Source organism: Phacochoerus africanus, chromosome 1 (genome assembly GCF_016906955.1).
Source record: "Phacochoerus africanus isolate WHEZ1 chromosome 1, ROS_Pafr_v1, whole genome shotgun sequence".
NCBI classification, from domain to species: Eukaryota; Metazoa; Chordata; class Mammalia; order Artiodactyla; family Suidae; genus Phacochoerus; species Phacochoerus africanus.
In genome coordinates, this window is record NC_062544.1 from 156534980 (window position 1) to 156560530 (window position 25551).

The 25551-nt window shown below is 44.9% G+C and overlaps 1 protein-coding gene across 1 annotated transcript in view; it reads left to right on the top strand.

Annotated features, from left to right (window-relative positions):
• Positions 1–25551, top strand: part of EPHB1 (EPH receptor B1) — a 307377-nt gene that overhangs the window by 227793 nt on the left and 54033 nt on the right. Inside the window, exons 10-11 of the mRNA XM_047752118.1 lie at positions 6026–6148; positions 19007–19254. Coding sequence (XP_047608074.1) covers positions 6026–6148; positions 19007–19254 — 371 coding nt within the window. The remainder of the gene's footprint in view (positions 1–6025; positions 6149–19006; positions 19255–25551) is intronic.

Here is a 25551-nt window from a genome sequence, read left to right on the forward strand (position 1 = left end):
TGCCTTTGGTGGTAGTCAAGGCCCTCCTGTGCTAGTGTGTCAGCACTGTTCTGCCTCAAACTCTACTTCTTTCCACACTCAAGCTGGCCACTCTCTCCTTGCTTGTCCAATGGTAGGTCTGTCTCTGAGCTGTGCCTCATGACACTCCAGGCTTCCCCCAGTGCAGTGGAGGACCACGTGACCTGTCCTTCCAGGACTCTGACCTTGAAAGCTGACATCCATAGTTCTCTACCTTCTAAGGTTTCTACAGCACTTATAGCTTGGTTCACGGTGTGGGGTCCTCATTCTGGACTCTCCAGCATTGTTCCAGTTATTTCATGTCTCAATGATCTGAGAACCCCATGAGCTTTATTTTCCCTGTAGCTTCTGTGGTCCCTGGTGCAGTTCTAGTTGGGTGTATGATTAGCACTAAGAAAATGAGGGGCAATCAATGATCTAAGGCAGAGGACTAGATGAGGTTCCTCCCAGGGACCAGAGTTTACATGCGTATCCCTAAACAGCTTCCTTCTTGTGCTTAGATATCTGGACCAAATTTAGGTGAGTCATGAATATGACGAAGGCTGCCTTGGCTCTAGAATGGGGAATGAAGAGGCAGCCTTCCCCCTTGCCCATGGCTCCATCAGACCTGCTGGAACATTAGATGTCAGTGACTGAAAACAACCTAATTAATGCACTAGCTCTCCAGACCCTGCTGTGGGATTCTAGGAATCCTCCACCAGCAGGAAGGCACTGGGCTCTTCCAGGCACCTTGAAGACTCCCTCATGGGATCAAGAAGCTGTCCATGCTACTGATTTCACACTTTCTGAATGCTTGAGAGGGCTGAGATGGCAGCGTTCCATCTTCTCCTTCAGCTTTTAATACCCAGATGTCACCTCCTGTTCATAGCTGGTCTTTCTCCGGCCCATTCTAGTCTACCTTGAGACCCTGGCACTTAGAAACTTGTCTACCCAACTTTTTTTTTTTTTTTTGGCTTTTTAGGGCTGCACCTGCGGCACATGGAGGTTCCCAGGCTAGGGGTCCAATCAGAGCTACAGCTGCCAGCCTACACCACAGTCACAGCAATGCCAGATCCGAGCCACACCTGTGACCTACACCACAGCTCATGGCAACGCTGGATCCTTAACCCACTGAGCAAGGCCAGAGATTGAACCCGCAACCTCATGGTTCTTAGATTCGTTTGTGCTATGCCATGGCGGGAACTCCTACCCGACGTTTTTATTATTTATTTTTATTTTTATTCTTTGTTTTAGGCCACACCTGCGATGTATGGAAGTTCCCAGCCTAGATATCAAGTCAGAGCTGCAGCTGCAGGCTTATGCCACAGCTCACAGCAACACTGGATTCTTAACCCACTGAGTAGGCCAGGGATGGAACCCACATCCTCATGGACACAATGTCAGATTCCTAACCCACTGAGCCACAATGGGAACTCTAAGCTGACTTTTTAGATACACCCCACAGTATGCCAGCATCCCCAGAATTTGTCCAAGCCTTTTCCCTTTTAAAAGCACCCTAATCTCCCAATCCAGAGTCTCTGACAATGGCCAGGGAATCTTCTGTTTCAAGGACTGCTCCATGCCATGCAGGAAGGCTCTGGCTATTGGCTAAGTCATTTCTCCCCAAATTTATTATCTTTAAAGCTTTGGTTCATGTTTAAGATTTTGCAAATCTCCTGGGACTATGGTCCTTTATAGCTTTAGCAGTCCAGGCTGTGACCCTGGCCATAATAACATAAATGAGTTTTGAGATCAAAGAACAAACATATCTGCAAATCAGCTTTCAATAGAAATTACTAAACTGGAAGATCATAAAATTCAAGATTTCTTCTCCATCTCTTGGCACCATCAGTTAAAATTTAGACCTGTGCATACCACTCTTATGCCAAAAGAATGTAACTCAGGTTAAAAATAATGAAAATAATAAGAAACTATTCTAAATATATAAACATATAATAACATGAAGCATAGTACAGAACATTATTAAATGTCTTACATTATAGAGCTATATTACATCTGATATTATTATAACTGCCATTAATAATATTTCCCCAACACTCACAATCTGAGAACATTTTCTGAGCCCTGTCTCCAAATGTTTGGCTCTGCCTGACTCTGCAGCTGACTAGAATTCCTTGTTCACTGTCTGGTGATTCATTGCACTAAATACCATTTCCCTGATAATTAAAAACTGCTCACTGGCAAGTGGGAGCAGGAACAGGCTGATGCAGGATTTATGCAGAAACACAAAATGAGCCAAAAGACAAATGACCTGTTCTGCCTAGCTAAAGGCATTTTTTTTCCCTCATCATCTTCTAGGACTTGAAAAAGGCTGGCTGTGATGCGGGAGAGAGATCTGGAGAAATGTGTCAGCTTGAGATGAGGTGGATGCAGGGGGAGTATTAGAGCACATGTGTGGCCAAGTCACTCTTCAGACTCAGGATGTAGGGACCTGCACCCAGGCAGAGGAGTCAAGGCCAGGGCCACTCCTAGGCCAGCCCTATCAGACCCCCATCAGAGGAAAAGCACTTGGTTTGAGCCATTTTTTAGACTTCTGATTTCACTTTCCCTTCCCCAGTCTAACAATGATATCTTCACTTTCAGAGAAGACAAGTTCAGATTCTTACTGCTGCATAGATGGCAGGATGTTCTAAATTGGCATTGCATCACCACCCCTGGGCTTCGTGCTGCATCCTTGGCCTTTCTGTGAAAGGCTTCCATGATGACCAAAGCCCTCGGCCCAGAATAGCAGTCGAGACATCACACGTGCACATGCGCATGCACACACACCCATGCTTATATGCACACATTTATACATGTACACACACGGATACACATAGACACATGTGTACATTCAAACACATACACACACTAACATGCATACATACATACACAGACACACATACACACATATGCATACTCATATGCACACACACACATGCACACGTATACACAGTCACACATTTGTACACTCGCGCACATAGGCACATATACACATACTAACATCCATCCATCCATCCATACACACACTCATACCTACACACACACTCCTTAATTCCACAAACCAGCAAGGTAGCACACCTGCCCGTGGACAACCTCCGCGGTCATTAGAGTGTGAGCTCTCTCCCACGTAGGCGCACTTGTTTGGATGCCAGTGGCCTACATGAATCCTGGCACTATGGAGAGATGAGCCTCTCCCTTCCGGGAATAGCTCCTTTGCAGCACTGATCAGCCCAATATCTGTGGAGCTCATTAACTCAGAATCCATCCTCATTCATCCTTACATATGTCTTTACTTGCACACCATTCATTACAGCACATTCTAGATGGTTTAATTAGTTTCCATGGAAGAGTTCCTGTAGGAGAGCTTAGCATACATCGTTTAAAAGCCCTTGATCGAAAATAACAAAGTAGTAGTGAAGTAACTAATATAACCTTAAGCGGCTTACATTCCCCCCTGCCCCTTCCCCACCCCTCACTTCCTTATCCCTCCCCCCCCCCACCCCTGAACACTTCCTAGAACAGTTTACTGATAATGCTCATGAGCGGATCAGCTTGTGAACCCTTCCTGTACGTCAGGCACTGTGTTAGGCATGTCACCTGCAGTACGGGCTTTAATATCACAGCCACCTGGGGAGGAAGCGGTTTGTTCCACTGCTGGCAGAGGAGAAATTGTTATGAGATGAATGTGCTCTCGCTGTGAAATGCCCAGCCAGTAAGAGGCTTTGGGGTTCTGTTCTCACCTCTGGATCTCAGCCTGTGGGTTCTTAACCTCCCTTGTCTCAGCCAAGAATTGGGGAAAAGTCACAGGTTGTTGACACCAGCTTCCCTTTCGGCTTTTCGAGTGGGTCTTCTGTTTCCTGCACTTACATCATGGTCGGCTTCCATCTGCAGCATCTTCCTTTCTTCCCCGAAGTGCCTCTCTGGTCCTGGGGCTTCCCCGCCCACCTGCACAGCAGGCCAAGCGGCCCCCAACCAACGACTGATGGGAATTGTGTGGTGGTCCTCTAGCTCCCTCCACTCTAGGGTGGGTGAACTCTGAAGCATGTGGTACCTGCACTGGCTCCCAGAGCTTTCCAGGGGAGTTGGGGGTTAAGCCTGTGTCAGTCCCCCAAAGCGTTGAGGGCACACCTTTCAGAGGCTGCCTTCCTTTCCTATTCACTTCCCCACCCGTCTGCCAGTGCTCCTTGGGATAGCCTCTCAGGGAAACCACTTCTTTCTAAACCTTGTCTCAAGTTGTTGCATCTGGGGAAAATCCAAAGTGAGATTGCCTGGAGATGCTGGCCTGAGTTGATAGGCTTCCTATCTGGTTTCAGCCGTTGACTTTTTATCTGTACCAAAAGAGAAAGAGATGAGCCCCAGCTCTATTTTCCCCTTTGTCCATTGTTATTAAAGTACAGTCTCCTCCCCCCTTCTCATTCTCTCTCCATTCACCTTCTGTTATAAAGATTAGGATTAGCTTTGTCCTAAACTCACTCATCAGGTTCCAAAGTCAGAATTGTCACCCCCAAGGTTCCCGAGAGCATTCTAGGATATGTAGACTGCCATAGATCAATCTGCCTATTGCACTTGGGATGGTTTTCTTTCATGGCTGGGAATAACCCAGCTTTCGGAAAAAAACAAAAAATAAAAAACAAAAAACAATTCCTCTGGATGGGGCACTTGGCTCTCTTTGGCTTTAAAAACACATCCCCCTTTAGTTGTTTGCTGCATCTGCCTTCTTCCTCTGGATTGTCTTCTGGCCTGAATTGGTGAGCAGGGCAGCATTTGTTTGGGGGAATTGTAGAGTCACCGTCAAAAATAGGCAGTTCACTCAGGGCTGGGAGCATCACGGAGAAGAAGCACAGTGGGGAGTGTGCTCTGAGAGGACAGAGCTTGGGGAACCTGAAGGTCAGCCCCAAGCCTCCCAGCTGTGGACACAGTGCTTTCGCTTTTCCACACCTGCCTGCCCTGCTGACCTGCCTCATCCACGAACCAGACAGCATCAGCCACAGGGAAAAGAGCTCCTCTCCACATGGGTGCAATGCCAGATTGTGCTGTTCAGCTTTGGAAGCCCACCTCCCAGCACACCACCCCCGAGGAAAACAATCTCCATACTTGCCTTAATGACACATCCAACCATGGTGAAAAATGACGTCGTGATGAATCCATTTGTTTCTGGGTTTCCATTTCCTTTTTGTGTCCCCTCTCCTCCACTTTTTGCATGCATTATTTCCTGCAGTGACAATTCTCTGTTTTGTCCCCATGCACACCTATTTATCTTGCCACTGTAAACATCAGTGACAAAGTCCATATTCCTTTATGTATTTCTCATTCACCATTTTATTCACTTTTCATACTTCAGTGTGTCTAAAGGCATGGGGGTTCAATTACCGTTTTTCTTTCCACCTCATTTTTTTCTATGCAGACTTTGCTCTTTTCTCTCTCAGTGTTTTCTATGCTGTTCTCTTCCCATTTTCTCTTCTGGTATACTGGCTTGGCACTCCTATCTTGAGATTTTTCTAATAGCAATTCCTTTTTTTTTTTTTTTTTTTTAAAAAAAGATATAATCCACCCTCATCCCTCTTCCAGCCCTGGACCCAGCCGTCAGTTATAACCTTAAAGGTGGCTTCCACTCATGAAAGTTGTCAAGTTGATAAATATTGATATCTACCCTACCATTTTACCACCACTTTTCCACTAATGCATTTGGTTGGCATCAATCAGCTTCTTTGCCTTCTGTGAGCGCCTGGTGTGGGAACTGGTCCCGATCTGTCACTTATAAGTAATCTGCTCCACATTTCATCAAGAGCTCAAAAACAGAAGAAAATATGGAGGAGAAGTTAGAGGACAGAGAACCAGGCTAGCGTGGCCCAGAGGGAGGGGAGATGGGGAAGTCAGGCAAGGAGAGAGGCAGCCTGAGGTATAGGAGAGACGCCCCCCCCACCCCCGCCCCCAGCCACAGCCTTACTGCTGGAGACATCAGCCAGGACTTAATGACCACCATGTCCTCTTTGGGATGTTAACCCTGCTTATCTCCTCCAAAAAGGCTCCCCAGGGATGAAGATCTACATTGACCCCTTCACTTATGAGGACCCCAATGAAGCTGTCCGGGAGTTTGCCAAGGAGATTGATGTCTCTTTTGTGAAAATCGAAGAGGTCATCGGAGCAGGTATGGCTCTCCCCTCCCTTGTTTCTGCTCTCTTTATGTCCAGATATCCCCTGCCCATCACTCTGGGTCTTCTCTACCATCTTTTTCCCCAGAGGATGCATCTAAGCTGTCTACAGTGTGTGTCTAGGGATCTTTGGGAGATCTTTACATGGTGTCCAAGTTTATTTGGTGGTGCAGAGAAGTCAGCTCTAGTTTTAAAAGATGCAGAAGTAGCTCTGGAAATGGACCACCAAATGCAGATGAGAAGAATCAGTTGAGAAGATTTTGATAGGAATAGAAATTTTTAGAGGCTGGACCTAGCATCCCACTCACTGACACCAATTCTCCATAGCTTTGGGTCAAGATCTTTTCCCCTCATTTTCAGTGGATTTGGAGACAGACCATGATGTACTGAAGAGGGACCACTGTTCCCTAAAGAAAGTCTACCCGTAGCCACATTTTCTGGAAAAGATCTATGATATGGTTGATAACATGAGACAAATTTCACTCCCAAGAAATGTGTGCTATCATCCATCCCACTGCATTGGAATAGAAACCCAGCTCAAAAGAGAAGTAACTGCCTGAGATGCTCTTAGGAAATTTTACTTAAAGACTAATCTAAAATGTTCACCTTCCTTCAAAGGATCAGTCATTGAGTCAGTTGGGCAATGGCTCCAACGTTATTAATGTAAATGAATAAAATATCCCCAAATATTATTTCTTTGGAAGTGATCTCTTTACTGCCCCCTCTGCTGTCTTTTCTGTATCTTCTTAAAAGGTGTGTTTGCTTTGTGTCCTCTTTCTAACTTTGTCTTCTCTTCTTTAAATTGTATTAGCCATTGTTCAGGCTCTCTTCACTCATATGCTCTATTCTTCTTTGTAGTTCCTACATCTGGAAATGCTTTTTCATGTCAATATTTGGAGAGCTATGGGATTGCCTCTTTGAATAATATTTTAACTCCATAAAATATGTTTAATGAAATCTTCCAGACAGCCACTCCATATATAATCTTTAGGGGGAAAGTCACCCTTCTTCCATTCATTGCCTCTCTTAATACACTGAGGGGTCAAAAACCCATCTGTGAAATTGGAAGTCACATTTGAAAGCTTGCTCCATTAAGCCACTGTGTTCATGCTCTGGGTTTCCTCTTAAAGAGCTCCAACCTTGTGGCATCACTGTGGTGGGTGCTGGAACTCTCCTGGTCTGGACAAACCACTCTTTTCCTATCAACCCCTCATGAGTTCCAGCTGGCTGACCATAATCTAATCTACATGAGTCTATACAGATTTCCTATTGACTTTAATGAAATATGTTACTGAATCACAGCTTTCACTTCTGTGCAGATAATTTTCTCTTCCCCTGTAGTTGCTGGCAGACCTAAGGATCATGCCTTGGAAGGCTGGATCCCGGATAAACTTGATCACTCGTAGGGGCTAAGATCTCTCCAGTAAACTTGGAAGCGTGCTACGGGGAGGGCTTTCAGCCCCTCACCCTGTTTCTCCACATTGTTCGTTTCTGTTATGTCATGTGGGGATGGTTTTAGTGATTTTAATGTTGTCATTCATGTCATGTGCTTAGAGCAATGAGTTCTGAACTGTATTTCATCCCTGAGAGTACATAGCCCCCATCATACCTTTGTCAGAGGAGGAGTAAAGAACCTTTTCCCTTTATGATCCTGCCAGGGAATTGAAACTAACTGCCAGATGCCTATAAAGAGACTGTCTGTGGCCCTGCTCCATCCTTCACCCACCATCTCTGTGTAGCCTTTGCTGACGCTGCCCTGTTTGTGCATTCTGCTCAGAGAGGGCTCCATCCTCACCATGGCTCACCTGGTCCTGGGGAGGAATTGAGACATTTCACAGTTTCTAAGAGGCCCAGCAGCTTGGGATGAAGACTTCTGCCAAGTTGCTGCTGACCATCCTCTACCAGACACCCATCTGTTCTCAATTCATAAATTACAGAGCTAATCCCTGTGGCTATGAATTCACTACGTGTAACTTGATGCAGTTTCAATAGGAGATACTCCTGGCTGGAGTTAATCTCTCCCTGTCCTCAATTCTTTCTCTCTGTCACCACTCCAGCTTCTCCCACACCCTGCCTCACTGAGTCTGACTTCACTTTGTGCTCAGGGAGCTGGTGTGAAGGTCAAGTTAAAAAAAAAAAGAATGAGTTAAAAAAGAAAAAGAATTTCATGCATTAACGTTTATGTAACGTAATTGGCAATATTTCCCTTAGCCACCTGACAGATTCCGGCAGGGGGCAAAATGGTGACACAACATGAGAAGAAGATTCAAAGTCAATTCCCCTTCCTTCATTCTATTCCCTCCCTCCTTCCCTCAACAAACTCTTATTCTTGTGTACTTTTCATGTGCTGTATGTAGAGTCCCAGAGATGAACAGACACTCTCCCGCTCAGAGGTCTGACAGTCTTGGTGAGAAACAGACCCATAACACACTCACCCTTCCACACAGCCCACCCCCCAGGCATGTCTAATGTGTGGGGTCAATACAGAGTGAGTTCTGGGAGTGAGTGGGGGAGATCAGGAAGACTTCACAAAGGAAACCACCTTTGGCCTGAGCTTTCAAGGATGGACACTAATAGAAAAAGTAAGTTTTTGTCAAACTCATGAGTGGATGAGACCAAAGAGGAAAAATTAAATGACTTAAGGAGAGAAATGACCATGATCTCCCAGCAGTGGTGTGCTGGAGCTAGTTCACGCTGCCTCTTGAGAGCCAGTCATGTGCATCTTTTTTCAGTGATATTGTGTTGGTGGTTTGACATCAGCCATAGGGGGAGTGTTTACACCATGAGACTTGGCACATTCTACAAATCAAGGGTCTTGTATCTTTGTTTTCTGGAGCTGGTAGTTGGACGCTTACCAGCACACTCTGGCCTTCTGGAATGTGCAAGATAATTTCAAAGAGGTTGCAGAGGAACTGGCCCATTCTCGCTGAGTTTAGACCCAGAGGAGAGGGCTGTGTCTGTTGTAGGAAGGGTTAGTTTGAGAATTCAAAAAGATCCTCATTCACCAAACATTGATTTCATGCCTGTGACTGTGGCGGCTGCTGAAAAACACATGTAACACCTAACAGTACTAGTTTGATGTGTTATTACCCAACACAGATGCAGTCCCACCCCAAGAGAGGAGGGGAGGTGACCGAGAGCTAAGAGCAGGGGCCAGAGACCATGCAGCCCTGGACAGGAGGAATAAGGGCTTGATGGTGGGAATGAGGGGTGGGGGAGATGAATCTGATAGATGCAGTGTTTAGATTGGATTGGAAGGGCTGATGGGAAAGGGTGGATAGGAACTCCAAGGCATGAAAATCAGTTATGGAGCTTGGAAATGTGGAGATGGCTTGGGGTGGCAGGTGCTGGGATCTAGGGCAGTAAGGAAGTAAACTCTGCAGTGTGTAAATGCATATATATATATATATATATATATATATATGACTGTGAGTCAGGTGTGGCACCAGCCAAGAGGATTGAATTACACTTGACCCTTGAACAATATAGGGGTTAGGGGCACCAACACCACCCCTCACCCCTGCACAGTTGAAAATTTGAGCCTATCTTTATAGTCAGTTCTCCATATCCATGGTTCTACATCTCTGGATTCAACCAAACACATATTACCTATTTATCAAAAAAAAAAAAAGTTTTCATGTAAGTGGACCCATGCAGTTTAAACCCATGTTATCCAGGGGTCAACTATATAATTAGCTCATTACTCATTATGTAATTATTTGTTTAGTGCCCCTCTTTTATCATCATGCTCAAAGTTCCATGGAGGTGGTAAAACTTTAGTGCTTGTGTTAGTCCCATGCCTAGCCTGGTATGTGGTACTCAGATGCTCAAATAAATATTTGTTGCATACAGTTGAATGTACTTGAGGGAAAACCTTATCAGGTATAAGAATTAGGAGAACGGGGTTGAGTCTGGGAGAATGGAGAGAAACTAGAGAGGTCATGAGATCATGAGTCATTCAATGCTCTGAAAAAAGCCTAATGGAATGAGGAAGGCTGACCCCTCCTCTTTTCTTTGCAGATGGGAATTGTTGAAGTCTCTTTAGAGAGGGCAGGAGGCCATCTGTTGTCTTTGGAGAATGTCGGTTCTTTCTAACCATGAATCTGACTAACAGGAGTCATTCATAGTCAACTTCAGTTGACTCATGAAGTTCTGATCTACTGCTTAATTCTGATCAGTTTTATCTGTAGACATGCCCAGAGCATAAACCAGAGCCTCCATGCATAGTAGATCCCTACAGCATTAATGGTGCTCCTTGGTTGTGCAATGAGCAACCTACACAACTGTATGTAGCAGCTCCTAGTATGACATATGCATGAAAATCTAGGTAGAGTTGTCACCAGGAGATGTCACCAAGAGGAAACATGCCAACTGCATTTTAATGAATTAACACATCCTTTCCTGACTCCAGCATCTGCCAATTTAACATTTCCACCATTGGCTTATTGTGAAGGAGAAGGAGGTTTACTGGGAGAGGACTAGGTAAGGAAAGGGAATTTGGGATGTATAGAGATGGAATGTGGAATGGGGCCAGCAAGGCCCACCACCTCTTTTTGAAGAAGAGGATGGGTTTCTTGGGAATGATTTGGTAGAAAGTCACCTGCCAGACTGACTCTCTTGGGCTCCTTCAGAGTGAAGATGGTCAGCATGAGGGTATGAGTCATAGCCAGGAGAATTTCTAGAAAAGCAAATTAAGCAGATGTCATCAGTAATTATAATTTGTATAGCTGGCATGCACTCTTTAGAGTCTTCATGTACATACTTTATAAGTATTGTCCAATTTAACTCTCATAATAGCCATGTTAGCCCTGTGAGTTAGCATTTGTGTGTGTGTGTGCGTGCATGTGTGTGTGTGTGCGTGCATGTATGCCTGCATGCGTATGTAAACTGGTAGGGTATCAGCTTGCTAAAAGCCATTATTGCCTGTTGAGTTAATCATAGAGCAAGAATTGAAACCTAGATATGGTTGATCTTAGTCTGATAAATGTTACTCCCACACTATCTACCATTTTCATTACTGTTCTGGAAGAGAGCAGTTAAGTTTATAGAGACATTGCAAACTGTATCTAACTGTTTGGAATACCCAAGCCTCCTGGCTGGGAATGATACTCTCCTAGAACTCAGTATGCCCATACAGTGGTGCCACAAAGATGTCCCAAATTCCCTGAGGAGAGCCTGGTCTTCCTAGAATATTTCTGTCCCATTCTCCAGTCCTCCTATTCTAATATGATCAGTTATTACCTTAAGAAGGAGAGTAATGAGAGCCAAGATATTTAGCATTTTTAATTACATCGCTTGCTTATGCTAAGAAAATAATAAGTAATATCTAGGTGTGTGATTTTCTAATGACTGCAAAAAAGCTTTGGGAAAAGAGAAAACTAGTTTATTATCCCATCAAGGTATTAAGTGTTGTAGGCACCATGGCTATTAATTAGATTCCCTGACTCTACCAACTCCAGCAGCCTGGGCATGGGTACGTGCAGAGTTTTTCTGAGAAGGAGAAATAGGTTTATGATCCATTAGTAATGTCTGTCCTGGGTGCAGGGTCAAGAGGTGGTGGAATGCCTGTCTTGGTTTTAACTAACCCTTGTTTAGCCATACCTATCTTGCACACACAGGTGAGTGTGTTAAAACTTGCTGGAAATCATACTTTAAAACCTTGTTTAAATTAATTCTTTAAAATTTTCTCTTCTAGTGGAAGCTTGAATTAGTAACGAGAAGCTCTGCTTTCCCTTTTCCACCCCTAAGGCAGTTTGTGACTTCAAAATGCTGCTGCTAAAAAAAAAGAGTGAAGTAGTGTGTAGATCCACGATGCACATAGCCAACAGCTACTGCTTGAAATACCTGCTGGCAGGCTGAATGTTTCATTTTCAAAAATTGAAAATTCTTTCCTTCTGATTTTATATATAATAGTTGAGGCATTTAATGCTGCTGAACCAATTTTTCTCTCTTCCTCACTTTGTCAAAGAAGGTAGGAAAGAGCACCTGGCAATGAGCTGAAACTTGTAGGGAATCATTTAATCATTTCAGTAGCTCTCTAGGAGGGCAAGAACAGGAATTGGCTAAATAACCCTCACCTGACAGCCTTGGGGGCCACCGTTCTCAAACTGGAGCAAGCCATCAGAATCACCTAGGGCCAGTTAAAACCCAAGTCAGTGGGCCTGACCCACTGAGCTTCCTATCGAGTAGGTATAGGAAGGGCTCCAAAATGTGCATTTTCTAACAAGTCCCCAGGTGATGCTGATGCTCTTGGGCAGGAACCACAATTTGAGAACCACTGCAAAGAGCCCCTGGCACTAAACTGGCCCAAAACTAGAGCTGGGTCCTAGCCGAGAGGAGCGGGTCCAAGTTCAGCTGCAAAGATGCATGCCAATCACAGTCCAGCCAGACCAAAAGTAGGTTGCCTGAAATTACTGTCAAGGAGCTGCATAGAAAGAACCAACCATTATCACTACCCAGTCCTTCCCTATAAGTATCTATTTTGCGTATGATGTGAATACCTGATTTGTTGAAAATACTTTCTAAATATTAAGAATTCTATTAAAAAGATGAAAAATGGGAGTTACCATTGTGGCTCAATGGGTTAAGAACCCAGTTAGTATCCATAAGGATGTGGGTTCGATCCCCAGCCTCACTCAGTGGGTTAAGGAGCTGGCATTGCTTCAATCTGCGGCATAGGTCACAGATGTGGCTCAGACCCAGTGTTGCTGTGGCTGTGGTATAGGCCTGCAGCTGTAGCTCCGATTCAACCCCTAGCCAACCCTAAAAAGGAAAAAAAAAAAAAGACAAAAATGGATGGCCATGATTTGGAGCTCATGTAAAAGGAATCTCTTTAGAGTTCAGATGATAGCAAATCAAAGCACAACAGACCTCAAGTTCTGTTCCTAATTATAGGAAAGGTGTCCAAAAAAGCAAAAGTAGTTCCCAGAGCATAATATTTGAACTCGAAGTCAAAGATCACAGGTGACAGTAGTCAGATTGCAAGTGACACAAGGCCTTGGTTTTCTTTTTGTTACTAATAATGGCCTATTGACATCCATTCCCTAGGAGCCCGTGAGGGTGCTGGGGGGCTAGAGCCCCCAGACTTTAGTGCCCTTGGCCAACCTGGAGAAACCTCCATGCCCAGACACCTGGCAGGGGGATGTCCCCCCCCCCCCAACAAGATGTTCTGCTGTGTTTTGGATCAGCCTCCTTCAAGTCCTACTTGGCTGCAGAAGCCTAGTTTTCCTCTTTTTTCTAGTACCCATTGCCCACTTCCCACCCCATGCTCCTCCCCCTTCCCTGCCCCCACTGTCTACCCCCAACTCTCTATGCCCACCCCTATCCCCACTCCCCATCCTTGGCTTGTCTTTTTAAAACCACCACCCAGAGCTCCTATCGTGGCGCAGTGGTTAACCAATCCGACTAGGAACCATGGGGTTGTGGGTTCGATCCCTGCCCTTGCTCAGTGGGTTGGGGATCTGGCGTTGCCGTGAGCTGTGGTGTAGCTCCCATCATGGCGCAGTGGTTAACCAATCCGACTAGGAACCATGGGGTTGTGGGTTCGATCCCTGCCCTTGCTCAGTGGGTTGGGGATCTGGCGTTGCCGTGAGCTGTGGTGTACGTTGCAGACGTGGCTCGGATCTCCCGTTGCTGTGGCTCTGGCCTAGGCCGGTGGCTACAGCTCCAATTAGACCCCTAGCCTGGGAACTTCCATATGCCGCGGGAAGCGGCCCTAGAAAAGGCAAAAAGCCAAAAAAACCCAAAAAAAAAACCAAAACAAAACAAAAAAAACCCCACAAAAAACCACCACCCACCTGTGTCTTCAACAGTGTGTAGTTAGAAAACACTTTCTCACAGACCCCACACCCTATGAGGAAGGCCCTACAGTTGATCATTTCTTTTTGTCCTACGAGGCTGAAAAGGCTGAGGCTGAACCAGGGAAGTGCCTCACCTGAAGTCAGGGGCAGGGATGGGGTAGGGGGACGGGGGGCGGGAGCTGGCATAGACTTGAGCTTCCTTGTCCAGGGTTTCTTCTTCTGGCCAGAGTTTGCCCCAGCTGCACAGGTGGAGCCCAGCCTCCAAGTGAGGACTGTAGATTAAGTGACTTCCTTTGCAGGTGGTGGCTTACAAACTTCTGCGCTTGGAGAATAAGAAATCATTTCTTTGTCAGACCTAGAAAAGGAGCTATTTTTACAGAATCACCATTCTTGAAGCCACTGCTTTCCAATGATTATGGAGCAGATTTTCGAGAGCTGTGACACACAGAACCTATCTCTCCCTACCCAAGGAGGGCGCTTTTAAAAAAAAAAAGACTATCTTTTTTAGGGAAGGTTTAGGTTCATGGCAAAATGGAGTGGAAAGTAAAGGAATTTCTACATACCCTCTTCCCCACACAGGCATAGCCTCCTCCCCATTATCAACATCCCCCAGCAGAGTGGAACAAATAATACAGACAGAGTGTTATAAATGACGAACCTACATTGATACACAATTATCACCCACGGTTCATAGCTAAGGTTCGCTCTTAATGTCGTACATTTTGTGGGTTTGGACAAATGAATAATGATGTGTATCCACCATTATAGTTTCCTATAGAGTAATTTCACTGCTCCAAAAATCCTGTCAAGAGAGCACATTTTTATTTTATAACTTCTTTTTTTTTTTTTTTGGCCACACCCTAGACAAATGGAAGTCCTTGAGCCAAGTGATCAAATCTGAGCCATAGCTGCAGCAACACCTGATCCTTAACCCGCTGCCACATAGCAGGAATTCCCATTTTATAATTTCTAAAAACGATATGATAAGACCTCTACAGAGGATATAATTTAGAGCGAAAGAACTAGGAGCACTGCACCTGAAGCCCAATCAACCACAAAGATTAAACAATGACATGACACCTGTCAATTAGGAAAGGAATGTATGTGGCCTGCGCTGTACTTTGTAGATGGAAAAAAACCACATCTTCACCTGTTTCTTCCTTCCTTCTCTTCTTTCTCCCTGCTCATGTCTACAAAGCCCACATGTGTCAGGCCCTGTGCAATGAGAGGCAGCTTGTATGCAAGCACTGCTTTCAAGAGAATTCAAGTGTGGAGAGTAGAATTCATGATTCTTCAGGGCCTTTGGCTGTTCCCTAATCCATTTGAAATATGCATGGTTCCTTTAGACCTATGGCTCTCCACCTTGGCTGCCCCTCAGAACCACCAGGGCAGCCAGGCCTAGCTTCATGGGCCTGTGAGCAGTGCAATTGCACAGGGGCCCCATGCTCCTGAAGGCTCAGGCTTAGTTTAATGCTCGGTTATCACAGTCTTGGAATTTGTAATAAATTTTGAACAAGGAGTCCTGCATTTTCATTTGGCACCAGGGCCTGCAAATTATGTAGCTGATCCTACAGGCAGCTTTTAAATATGTCCATGCCCAGGCTGCACCCTGACCAACTAATTAGAATTCCTGGAGGTAGGACCCAGGCTTCTGTACTTTGAAGCCCCCCAGGTCACTGCAGTGGGCAGCCAACTTTGGGAACCACTGGTATAGAATGGAAGTCCTCAACTAGAGTGCTTGGGTTGGGGGGTGGGGGAATAGCATATTCACCTAAAGCACTTTTACAAACTCCCCATACTGATGTAGAAATTGATAACTATACTGATTCCTAAGTATTCTAAATATTCTCCTGACTAGCTAGATAGGAACTTTCCATGAATATGACATTTTTAAGGTAGTTCCACCATGTTTGCTATTCCCTAGTTCCTGAGTTGCTGTGATAGTAACTGCATATGAGCGATTAGGACCTGCACAGTTGGGGCATACTGGTCTCTGCATTGTGACTTCACATCCACTCACCTCTGTTTCCTGTGGCATGGCTAACTAAACATACCTTCTGAGAGGTTGCATGGCAAGAAAAGTCAATGGGCACAGATGGCATCCCTGCCTCTGACTCACAGAAGTAGGGTTTGGAGTTATGTTTTCTTTGTGCCTCCACTCTCTTATTAGTAAGATGGGCATAGTAATGCCCTATTCATGAAGGTGTTGTGAAGATTAATGAGACAAGACATGCAAAGAGCCCAAGACAGTGCCTGGCATATAGTAAGTGGTCAATACATATTAGTGCATCATCTCCCCCAACAAGCAATATTAGCACACTTTCTCCAACTCTCAATTGGGTCTTTTTACTAAAAGAAAATAGAACTCATTAGTATGGCAACAAAAAAATGTACTGATATTCTTCAATTAGTATGCTTATTAAATATGCAATTTTTATTCATTCAGCTCATAGTTATTGAATACCTACTAGGTTGAGGTGTCAGAGAGATGGATTCCATATATATCCACACACACATACGTATATATATGTCCATACACATATAGAGAGACAAATCCATATACATAGTATGTGCACATGTGCATATAGACATGCCCATATATATAGTATATAGACACATGCATATAGAGACATGCATATACACAACATATGCACAATCATATAGGCACATGCATATATACAATATATGCACTTATGCGTATAGATTCATGCAGATATACAGTATATACACGCATGCCTATAGACACATGCAGATATACAATATATGCACTCATGCCTATAGATACATGCACATATACAGTATATACACAAGGCATATAGACACATATATACAGTACATGCACAGATTCATATAGACATATATATACATGTATATACACATATAGGTATGCATACATACACAAGCACACACATAGAGGACAAGTGATTGTTATTTAGTACTTTAAATTTTACTCCTTTGAGCTACAAAACCAATGCTTATTGTAACAATTTAAACAACACAGAAGTAACTATGTTTACCAATCTGTACTTCCCCACTTCTATCCCTGCCATTCTAGTATAGCTATTTTTAAATAATATGAAACTGAAAATAAAGTTGCTGTGAATTTTTTCCATAATTTTTTTTTGGCATATGCATGCACCTCCTACATAGGCATATACTACGGATCACATTCTATAACTTGCTCTTCATTTCCTTTTCACTGAGAAATGTAATGTGGACATTATTTGAAGTCAATACATTTCACTCTTCTCTTAATTTTCATTAGCTTATGGCCTTCCACAGGATGGATGTCCTATTTCTAATCATCACCCCCCCTCCCCCAGTTATGGTCATAGCGAGTTTGGCTATAGAAGGATATCCTTTTGTAAAAAAGTAAATACTGGTAGTTATGTTTCCTTTGTACAGAACAGGGCTAGAGCCTCCAACAGTTTATAACCCAAGGATGGGAAAAGTGAAAGCCAAACAAATAGTAGTAAATATGATGCCCCAGCTTTTATTGTCATGTCTGTCTCATACCAGATACTGTAGTGCGGTGTGCAAGCTACAGACGTGAATGAGACTTGGTCTGACCTCAAACAGTTGTGATTAAAGGTCAAAACCCAATAGCACACATGCTGTCAATCGTAGGTCTATGTTGAAATCTTCCTAATGGTGCTTAAGCCAACTTCTACTCCAGCCCTAGATTGTAACAAGCTCCCTTGACTCTGGAGCAGTTTTGCATCCAAAGCCCTTTCCTGCAGCTACCTTCCAATCCATGTAGTAGAAAAATACAGGAAACACCCAACCAAATCACAGATGTTATCTTGCTTTTCTAATGTGGCCAGTAATTTATCCGATCGCTCACAGTTTGCTCCATCATCTTCTTCCAGAAGCTGAAAGTGAAAAAGAAAGTTTTCCCAGCAGAAAGCCATGTTTCTCCTATCAGGCCTTTGACACCCGTTTCAGTGATACACTTAGAAGTAGATGTGAAACTGCTTTACGAAAGAACCAAAGTTACAAAACCAAGTTAAATCACAAGATAACTTTTGAAAGCACATTTAACGGGATGCAACAGATTTTTTAAGCAGCTGTGAAATAGTGTCACCAGAATTGTTTTTACGCTGGGTGATTTCACTGCAGAAATGTTTCAGTGCTGTGGCACCCGTGGAGGTGTGTGGCTCGTGTGTGCTTGGAAAAACCATTTGCTATTCTGCTGCCAGAAGTGCAGGTCGCTGCCAGCCTCCAGCTGCAGCACCTTTGGGATCTGTCTCCACTTCCCCACAGGGGCTTAGCTCTTTGGCAACAGCCAGTGACTGAGCATGGTGGGAAGCTGGGGCCTGGGCCTTTCTGGAACAGGCGCTCTTTACTCTGCAGCTCCCTGCTGGATGGGGTGAGACTTCAGGTCTGCATCAGCCAGATCTGCATTGCATCTGGGCCTCTCCTCTCCCATTCCTGCTTCCTCCTTTCTTTTCATAATGTCAGATCTGCACCGTGATCTGGGGCTCTGGCAGTCCTGCTTCTTCTCCCCTTTATTCTGCACGGTGTCTTCTAACTTCCCTTCCTGCCTCCTCCATGTCTGTCTTCCAAGGGACCCAACAGACACAAAGCCTTTCAGGGTAATGTCGGAACATAAACGCTATACATCTCATTCAGAGGACTAAAGTACCCGAGCATGTCCCCAAGCCCCTGCACATTCTTGCTCCAGGCTCTGCTAAAATTGAGTTATGATTCTGCCACAGTGAAACTGACCATTTCATTTCAATTGTTCAGCTGGGACACAGATGAAAAACCAAACATGGGGAAAAACAAACTCATAGAGAGTCTGAAACTTCACGTTAGTTACCCAGGCTGTCTAAGATCCCAGGTAAAGAGCATCTTTGGGTGTCTTTTCTGTGTTTGCCATGAACTGATCAGAGCCAAGACATCACAGTTATAATTAGAGAACCCTATTTCCTTTCTGCCACTTTAATCACCATTCTGCTTGAAACACAATTATTCTCAAAAAGCTGCCTCCTTTCCCCCTCATGGTGCCATAGACTGAGAAGGAAGCAGATAATAATTGCATTCTTGTTGCAGGAGAGTTCGGAGAGGTGTACAAGGGGCGCTTGAAACTTCCGGGCAAAAGGGAAATCTATGTGGCCATTAAGACGCTGAAGGCCGGGTATTCGGAGAAGCAGCGTCGGGACTTTCTAAGTGAGGCAAGCATCATGGGCCAGTTTGACCATCCCAACATCATTCGCCTGGAGGGTGTGGTCACCAAGAGCCGGCCCGTCATGATCATCACGGAGTTCATGGAAAACGGCGCTTTGGATTCTTTCCTCAGGGTAAGGGCAGTGAGCACGGGAGGGGCATGGATGATGCTGGTGCTGGTGGCTGTGGGGGACAGTGGCGGGGCTGGGGAGAAGTGCCTGAGGGAGGACAACCTGCCGCTTAAGAATCCCCAGTGAGGAGTTCCCGTCATGGCACAGTGGTTAATGAATCCAACTAGGGACCATGAGGTTGCAGGTGCGATTTCTGGCCTTGCTCAGTGGATTAAGGATCCGGTGTTGCCATGAGCTGTGGTGTAGGCATAGGCCGGTGGCTACAGCTCCGATTGGACCCCTATCCTGGGACCCTCCATATGCTGTGGGAGAGGCCCAAGAAATGGCAAAAAGACACACACACACACAAAAGGAATCCCCAGTGACATGTGGGAGGGCATGGGAGATGTTAACAAGGTTAACAGACTCGTTGCTAAAAGGAAAGAACAAAGCAGAGCCTGTGGACACCTTGGAATGGAGCAGGGCCTTGATAAGTGCTTGTTGGATGAGTAGCAATGAGCAGAGGAGGATGGAGAATGGCCATCAGCATCTGCACGGATCACAGAGATCGGGGAGACTTTCAGCTGCTATGCTGTCTTGCGTGACTCATGCAGACACCAGTGGCCATCACAGCCTTTCCTCCAGCATGGCACCATCCCAGCCAGCTCTCTTTGTTTGCTGTTCAGAGATGAAACAGGTTGTCCTTTTCTGATGCCTGGGCCACCTGGCCTCTGAGGAGGCACTTCTGGGCAGGACAGGGGAAGAGTGTGTCACAAGCGCCCACAGGTATTTCCTGGGGTGGATGAAGGACTACGGCTTCCAACCAACATGCAGCAGAGGTGGGGGTCCCTGAAGGCCTATGGCTGGGAGATCTGTAAAAAATTATGGTCAGAACATGCCAAGATGGAACCACGATGGAAGCACTTTCATTCCTATGGGATATCACAGAGCTACTCAGAGAAGGGGTGAGCGAGCACCCCCACAGTGCTCATGTCTGGGAGTGGGAGCTGTCTGAGCAAGGCCGGGGAGCTAGGCCTCCCTTGGACCAAAGGCTCAGCGAGGGAGCCTGGGAGCAGAGGTTGTAGGGGGCAGCATCACAGAATGGGGCGGGGCCTTCTGAGCAAGAGCTTCGTGGCAATACCAAGTAGCAGGCTATGCATGTTACCAAAGCTACAAAGCCAGCTGTGGCTGAAGGTCAAAGGACCATTCATAGAGCCAGTCACTGAAACATTCATGAAGTGACTGTTCTGGTCATGTCCTGTGCTGGGAGCTGGACCTATAGAGCTGAGAGACACTGCTGTAATGCTACAGAACAAATCACCCCAAGACTTCTGTGGCTTAGCAAAATGACAGTTTGCCTTGCTCATAAATCTGCAGTTTGGGCAGGGCTCTGTGGGGACCTCTCTGTCCCATGAGTAGTCATCGAGAGCAGCTCCAGGGCTAAGCTGGGAATCGCCCAAAGGCTCCTTCACTCCTTGGTCTCATGGTTGATGCTGGGTATTAGCTGGCATCTCTGTACCTGGCCAGCTACAGCCTCCTCTTGGGTGCCCAGAATAAGCATCCTGAGAGTAGAAGGCAGAGGCTGTCAGTGTAGTAACCTAGCCTGGAAGTCACACAGCATCCTTCAACCACAGTGATCACCTGCCCAGATTTAAAGGGAACAAACATGCCCCACATTTTGATGGGGAACAGCAACCCATCTTCTTACATGTAGGGCATAGGCAGTTCTATTCTATCCATCTTAGAGGATACAGCCTGCATAGGCACCCCTGTCCTCAGGTTCCTCAGTGCCCAAAGCTTCCAGAAATTATGTGCCTAGACCAGACTTTGTTTCCCTGCATGGAGTACAAAGGTTTCACATAAAGAAAAACTGAAGCCTTCCCGAGCAAGCCAGGGAAGGCTTCAAAGAGGAGGGAGAATTTCTCTGATATTGGAGAAGGAGGAATTTGCTAGACAGGTCAGGAAGAGGCAGGTAGGCTGACAGAACAGTGGAACTGTATTCAGAGGCTAAGGTCAGTATGGACTGTTTGGTAATCTGTCAGCAGCTGCTTGGTGGCTCCAGTTCTCAGAAGCAGAGCTTGGGGGCTGCAGTGCTGAAAGGTTTCTGGGGACTTGTCTAGAAGTTGCATCTGCACATACTGAAGCCACCTTTGTGGAGGGAGCACACTTGATGCCTCGTCTGGGTTGTTAGCCAGCTTTTGTTCAGTGGGGAGGAGCAATGGATATAGATTATGGGGACCATGTACTTGGCCTGGTACAGCCTCCTTGAGGGCATCAGTTAGCTTTTATACATATATATATATATATACATATATATATATATATATATATATTTTTTTTTTTTCTTTTCAGGGCCTCACCTGCAGCATTTGGAAGTTCCCAGGCTGGGGTTGAATTGGGGCTGCAGCTGCCAGCCTACACCACAGCCACAGCAATGCAGTATCCTTAACCCACTGAGTGAGGCCAGGGATCGAACCTGCATCCTCATGGATACCAGTCAAGTTCATTACCACTGAGCTATGACAGGAACTCCCTATGCTTTGTATTTTGAAACCCCAGCACCAACATAGTGGTAAATGCTAGCTGAATGAAAGACTCGAGGAACCATTTCTTCAAGCTTTTGGGCATAGCAGGAGAGACAGAATATCCTGAGCATACATGGTCTCTTGTGCTTGTAGCCAGACCTCTCATACCAGAGCAGGGCATGGACCATGCCCTCCTGGGGGTATTATTTTATGATCACAGTTATCATGCAGACAGCCAGATAGATGTGACTAGGACAGACAGAGAAAGACAAGTAACATATGATATCACTTATGTGTGGACTCTTATAAAAATGATACAAATGGGAGTTCCTGTTGTGGCTCAGTAGGTTAAGGACCCAACATTGTCTTTGTGAGGATGCAGGTTCAATCCTGGCCTTGCTCAGTATGTTAATCCTTAATATACCGGCATTGCCATAGCTGTGGCATAGGTCACAGAGGCAGCTGAGATCTAGTGTTGCGATGGTTTTGGCATAGGCCTGAAGCTGCATACCGTTAGCCTGGGAACTTACATATGCAACCAGGTGTAGCCATAAAAAGAAAAAAAAAAAAAGATACCAATGAACTTTTTTTTTTTTTTTTTGGCCTTTTAGGGTCACATCCATGGTATATGGAAGTTCCAAGAATCAGAGCCACAGCTGTTGGCCTACACCACAGCCACAGCAACATGGGATCCAAGCTGCGTCTGCAGCCTACACCACAGCTCATGGCAATGCTGGATTCCTGACCCACTGAGCAAGTTCAGGGATCAAACCCCTGTCCTCGTGGGTACTAGTCAGATTCGTTTCCACTGTGCCACAATAGGACTGCCCAAGTGAACTTATTTATAAAACCCGAATAGATTCACAAATTAAAAAAAACAAACTTATGGTTACAAAAGGGGAAATCAAAAGAAATATTACTCAGCCATAAAAGGAATGAAATAATGCCATTACAGCTACATGGATGGACCGAGAGATGATCATACTAGGTGAAGAAAGTCAGAGAAGGACGAATAGCACATGATATCACATATGTGGAATCTAGTTTTAAAAAAGATATGAAAGAACTATTTACAAAACAGAAACAGACTCAAAGTTTTCAAAACTAAACTTATGGTTCCCCAAAGGGGAAACATTGGGGTATACACTACTATATATAAAATAGGTAAGTAACAAGGATGTATTGTTTAGCACAGGGAACTATACTCAGTACTCGGTAATAACCTATATGGGAAAAGAATCTGAAAAAGAATGAATATATGTATATGTACAACTGAATCACTCTGCTGCACACCTGAAACAAACACAGCATTGTAAAGCAGCTGTACTCTAATAAAACAATTTCAAAAAGCTTGAAGAGGCAGCAGTGTTAGGAGAGAAAGTCTTTCCTGGAACCAGCCTTCAGACCCTTTCAGGAGTCATCTATTTGCTGCCGGCCACCTTCTGTGCTTCACAGAGACTCTGTGATAGAGGGGACTGTGATAGACTCTCTCCCTAGAACGTGCAGGGCAACAGGGACACATTCTCAGGAGCCTGGGGATATCAAGACCCTGGGCTGCTGCTCTGCACGGACCTATTTCCATTGGGAGAGGACAGGCCATGGGGGCAGGTTGGACACCAGTATTTTTCATGACGACGTGGCCCAGGTGGTGAGAGAAAAGCTAGGGGCGAGAGAGGAGCACAGGGAAAGAGGGTAAAGGATGACAAGAAGGGAGCGGCTGGAGCAGGCAGCGCCGGGAGGGGGTGGAAATGAAGCGTGTCTGACTCCTTGCGCCACATGGAGGCAGGTAATCTATAAATTTAATTTCAGCCTTACTACCAAACCCTGGAGCATAGCAGCATTAATTGATGTATCTGCTGCTTGATAAAATTGAAAAGTGGGTCATCAGCTCAGTTCTGCAGGGTCCATCTTCTGGGAGGTAGTATAGTTTTAAGATCACCATTAAGAGGAGAAAGGTAAAAGGGCTAGTCCTCAGTTTCCACACCTGTTCCCTCCCCACCCCCAACTGGTCCTTTCACACTGGACATGGCAGCTTTGGAGCACAGCCATGACACCCGCTCTGGGTCAGTGTCTTAGAGGCTCTGGGCATCTGGTGTGGTGAGCACATCAGACAGTATATGTCTCTCCTGTTGCAGGACTTGGGATCTCTCACATTCCGTAGGGATTAGACACACTGCTATTCTTTCACCACACATTCTGGAGGTTCATTATTATCCATTAAAAAAAAAAAGGTCTGTGCCATAGATTGTGTAGCATGCAAGTTCATAATTAAATATAACCTTCTTGGCACTCAGATTCAGAGGATTCAATCTGGTAGCTTTTACATAATCTTAGGCATAAACCCTGAAGCTCTACTCAATGCCTTACGGTTTGGCCAACAAGGTCAAATGCTCCATAAGGCCTTTGTGGCTGAGGCTTGGCTTTGTGGCTACTCCAAATTAAATCATAGGTGGTCATAACTGGAAGACTCTTGGGAGTCACAGAGCAATGTAAAATGGGGACATTTATCATTCCTGGGGATCTCTTTCGTGGGCTGGAGCCAGAGGACCTCAAGCCAGTTTTTCGGAAGAGAATTCCAGGTTGGAAGATCTGAGACCAAGGTCCTGCTTTGGGCTCTGCTATGAGTCACCCTGTGGTCTTGAGCAAATCTGTTAACTCAAATTCCCAATCTATAAACTAAAGGCACTGAGCTGGATAATCTTGAAAGTGCTCTTTAAAAAAAAAAAAACAAAAAACAAAAAAAAAAAACTTATGATTCATTCCCTTCAAACAAATCAAATAAGGGTTTCATTTCCTGAAGTGGGTTTGCCAATGGAAGTTGAAAACCTAAATCCTTCCTGTCTAATAAAAGGGCCAGCAAGTGGCTTCAATGAATTTGCAGAAAAGCAATTTCAGCAGAAAGCACTGCATGAAGGGAGGAAAGTTTAAATCACTTCACCCAGCCTCTGAACTGTGTTTTTACCATGTGCTCAGCACAAAACCACATCCTCTCCCCTAAGAAACTTCCTAGTTTTTTTTTTCCCTATCTTGTTTATCTTTGTACACTGATGCATATATCTCTGAAATTTCTTTTTAAAGAGTTTATGACAATGAACAGAATATGAAACAGCTCAATATATGAGAAAATCTTATTATGTTTCTATCTTTAAGTTTCAGCAAGATGTGAATTCAACAGGTATGACTCTCTCTTACCATGACATGTGATTCCCCTGCAGACCCTAATGAAAATGTGTTGCAAAGTCAGCATATTCCAGCAGAAAAGGCACTGGGACACACCTCTACCTTCCATTTCTATGGCCATGGCAGACATCATTAATCAATCATGGCATTTCTTCCTCTGAAGCTTATACACAAAATTCTCCACATAGCATTTAAGACAGCCACTACCAGTTGATCAAAGATGGAATGTCAGTGGACAAACAATTTGCTGTTTGGACAAAGATTCATGTTATAAATCAGAATCACACAGAGTGATTTAAGGTTGATCACTTAAATGGTCTGGGGTTCCTTTATCTTCTCTATGAAAATAATATAATATTGCTCACCTTGCCTACTCCACAGAACCAGTTTTAAGGATGAAAACAAATTCCATGAAGTATGACTTGCCATCCAAAAGCCAAGTGAGTGAAGAAATCAAAGCCTGTAAATTAATTGATCCAAACTCCAGACCTGCATCACTAGGTCCTATTACAGTTAGAATGGGGGTGGCTCTTACAGATGCCAACCTGTTGAGCTCAGAGTGCCCTGTGAACTAGACTCTCAGGGCAGTAGTCTAGGATGTCTGCTCCACACACCC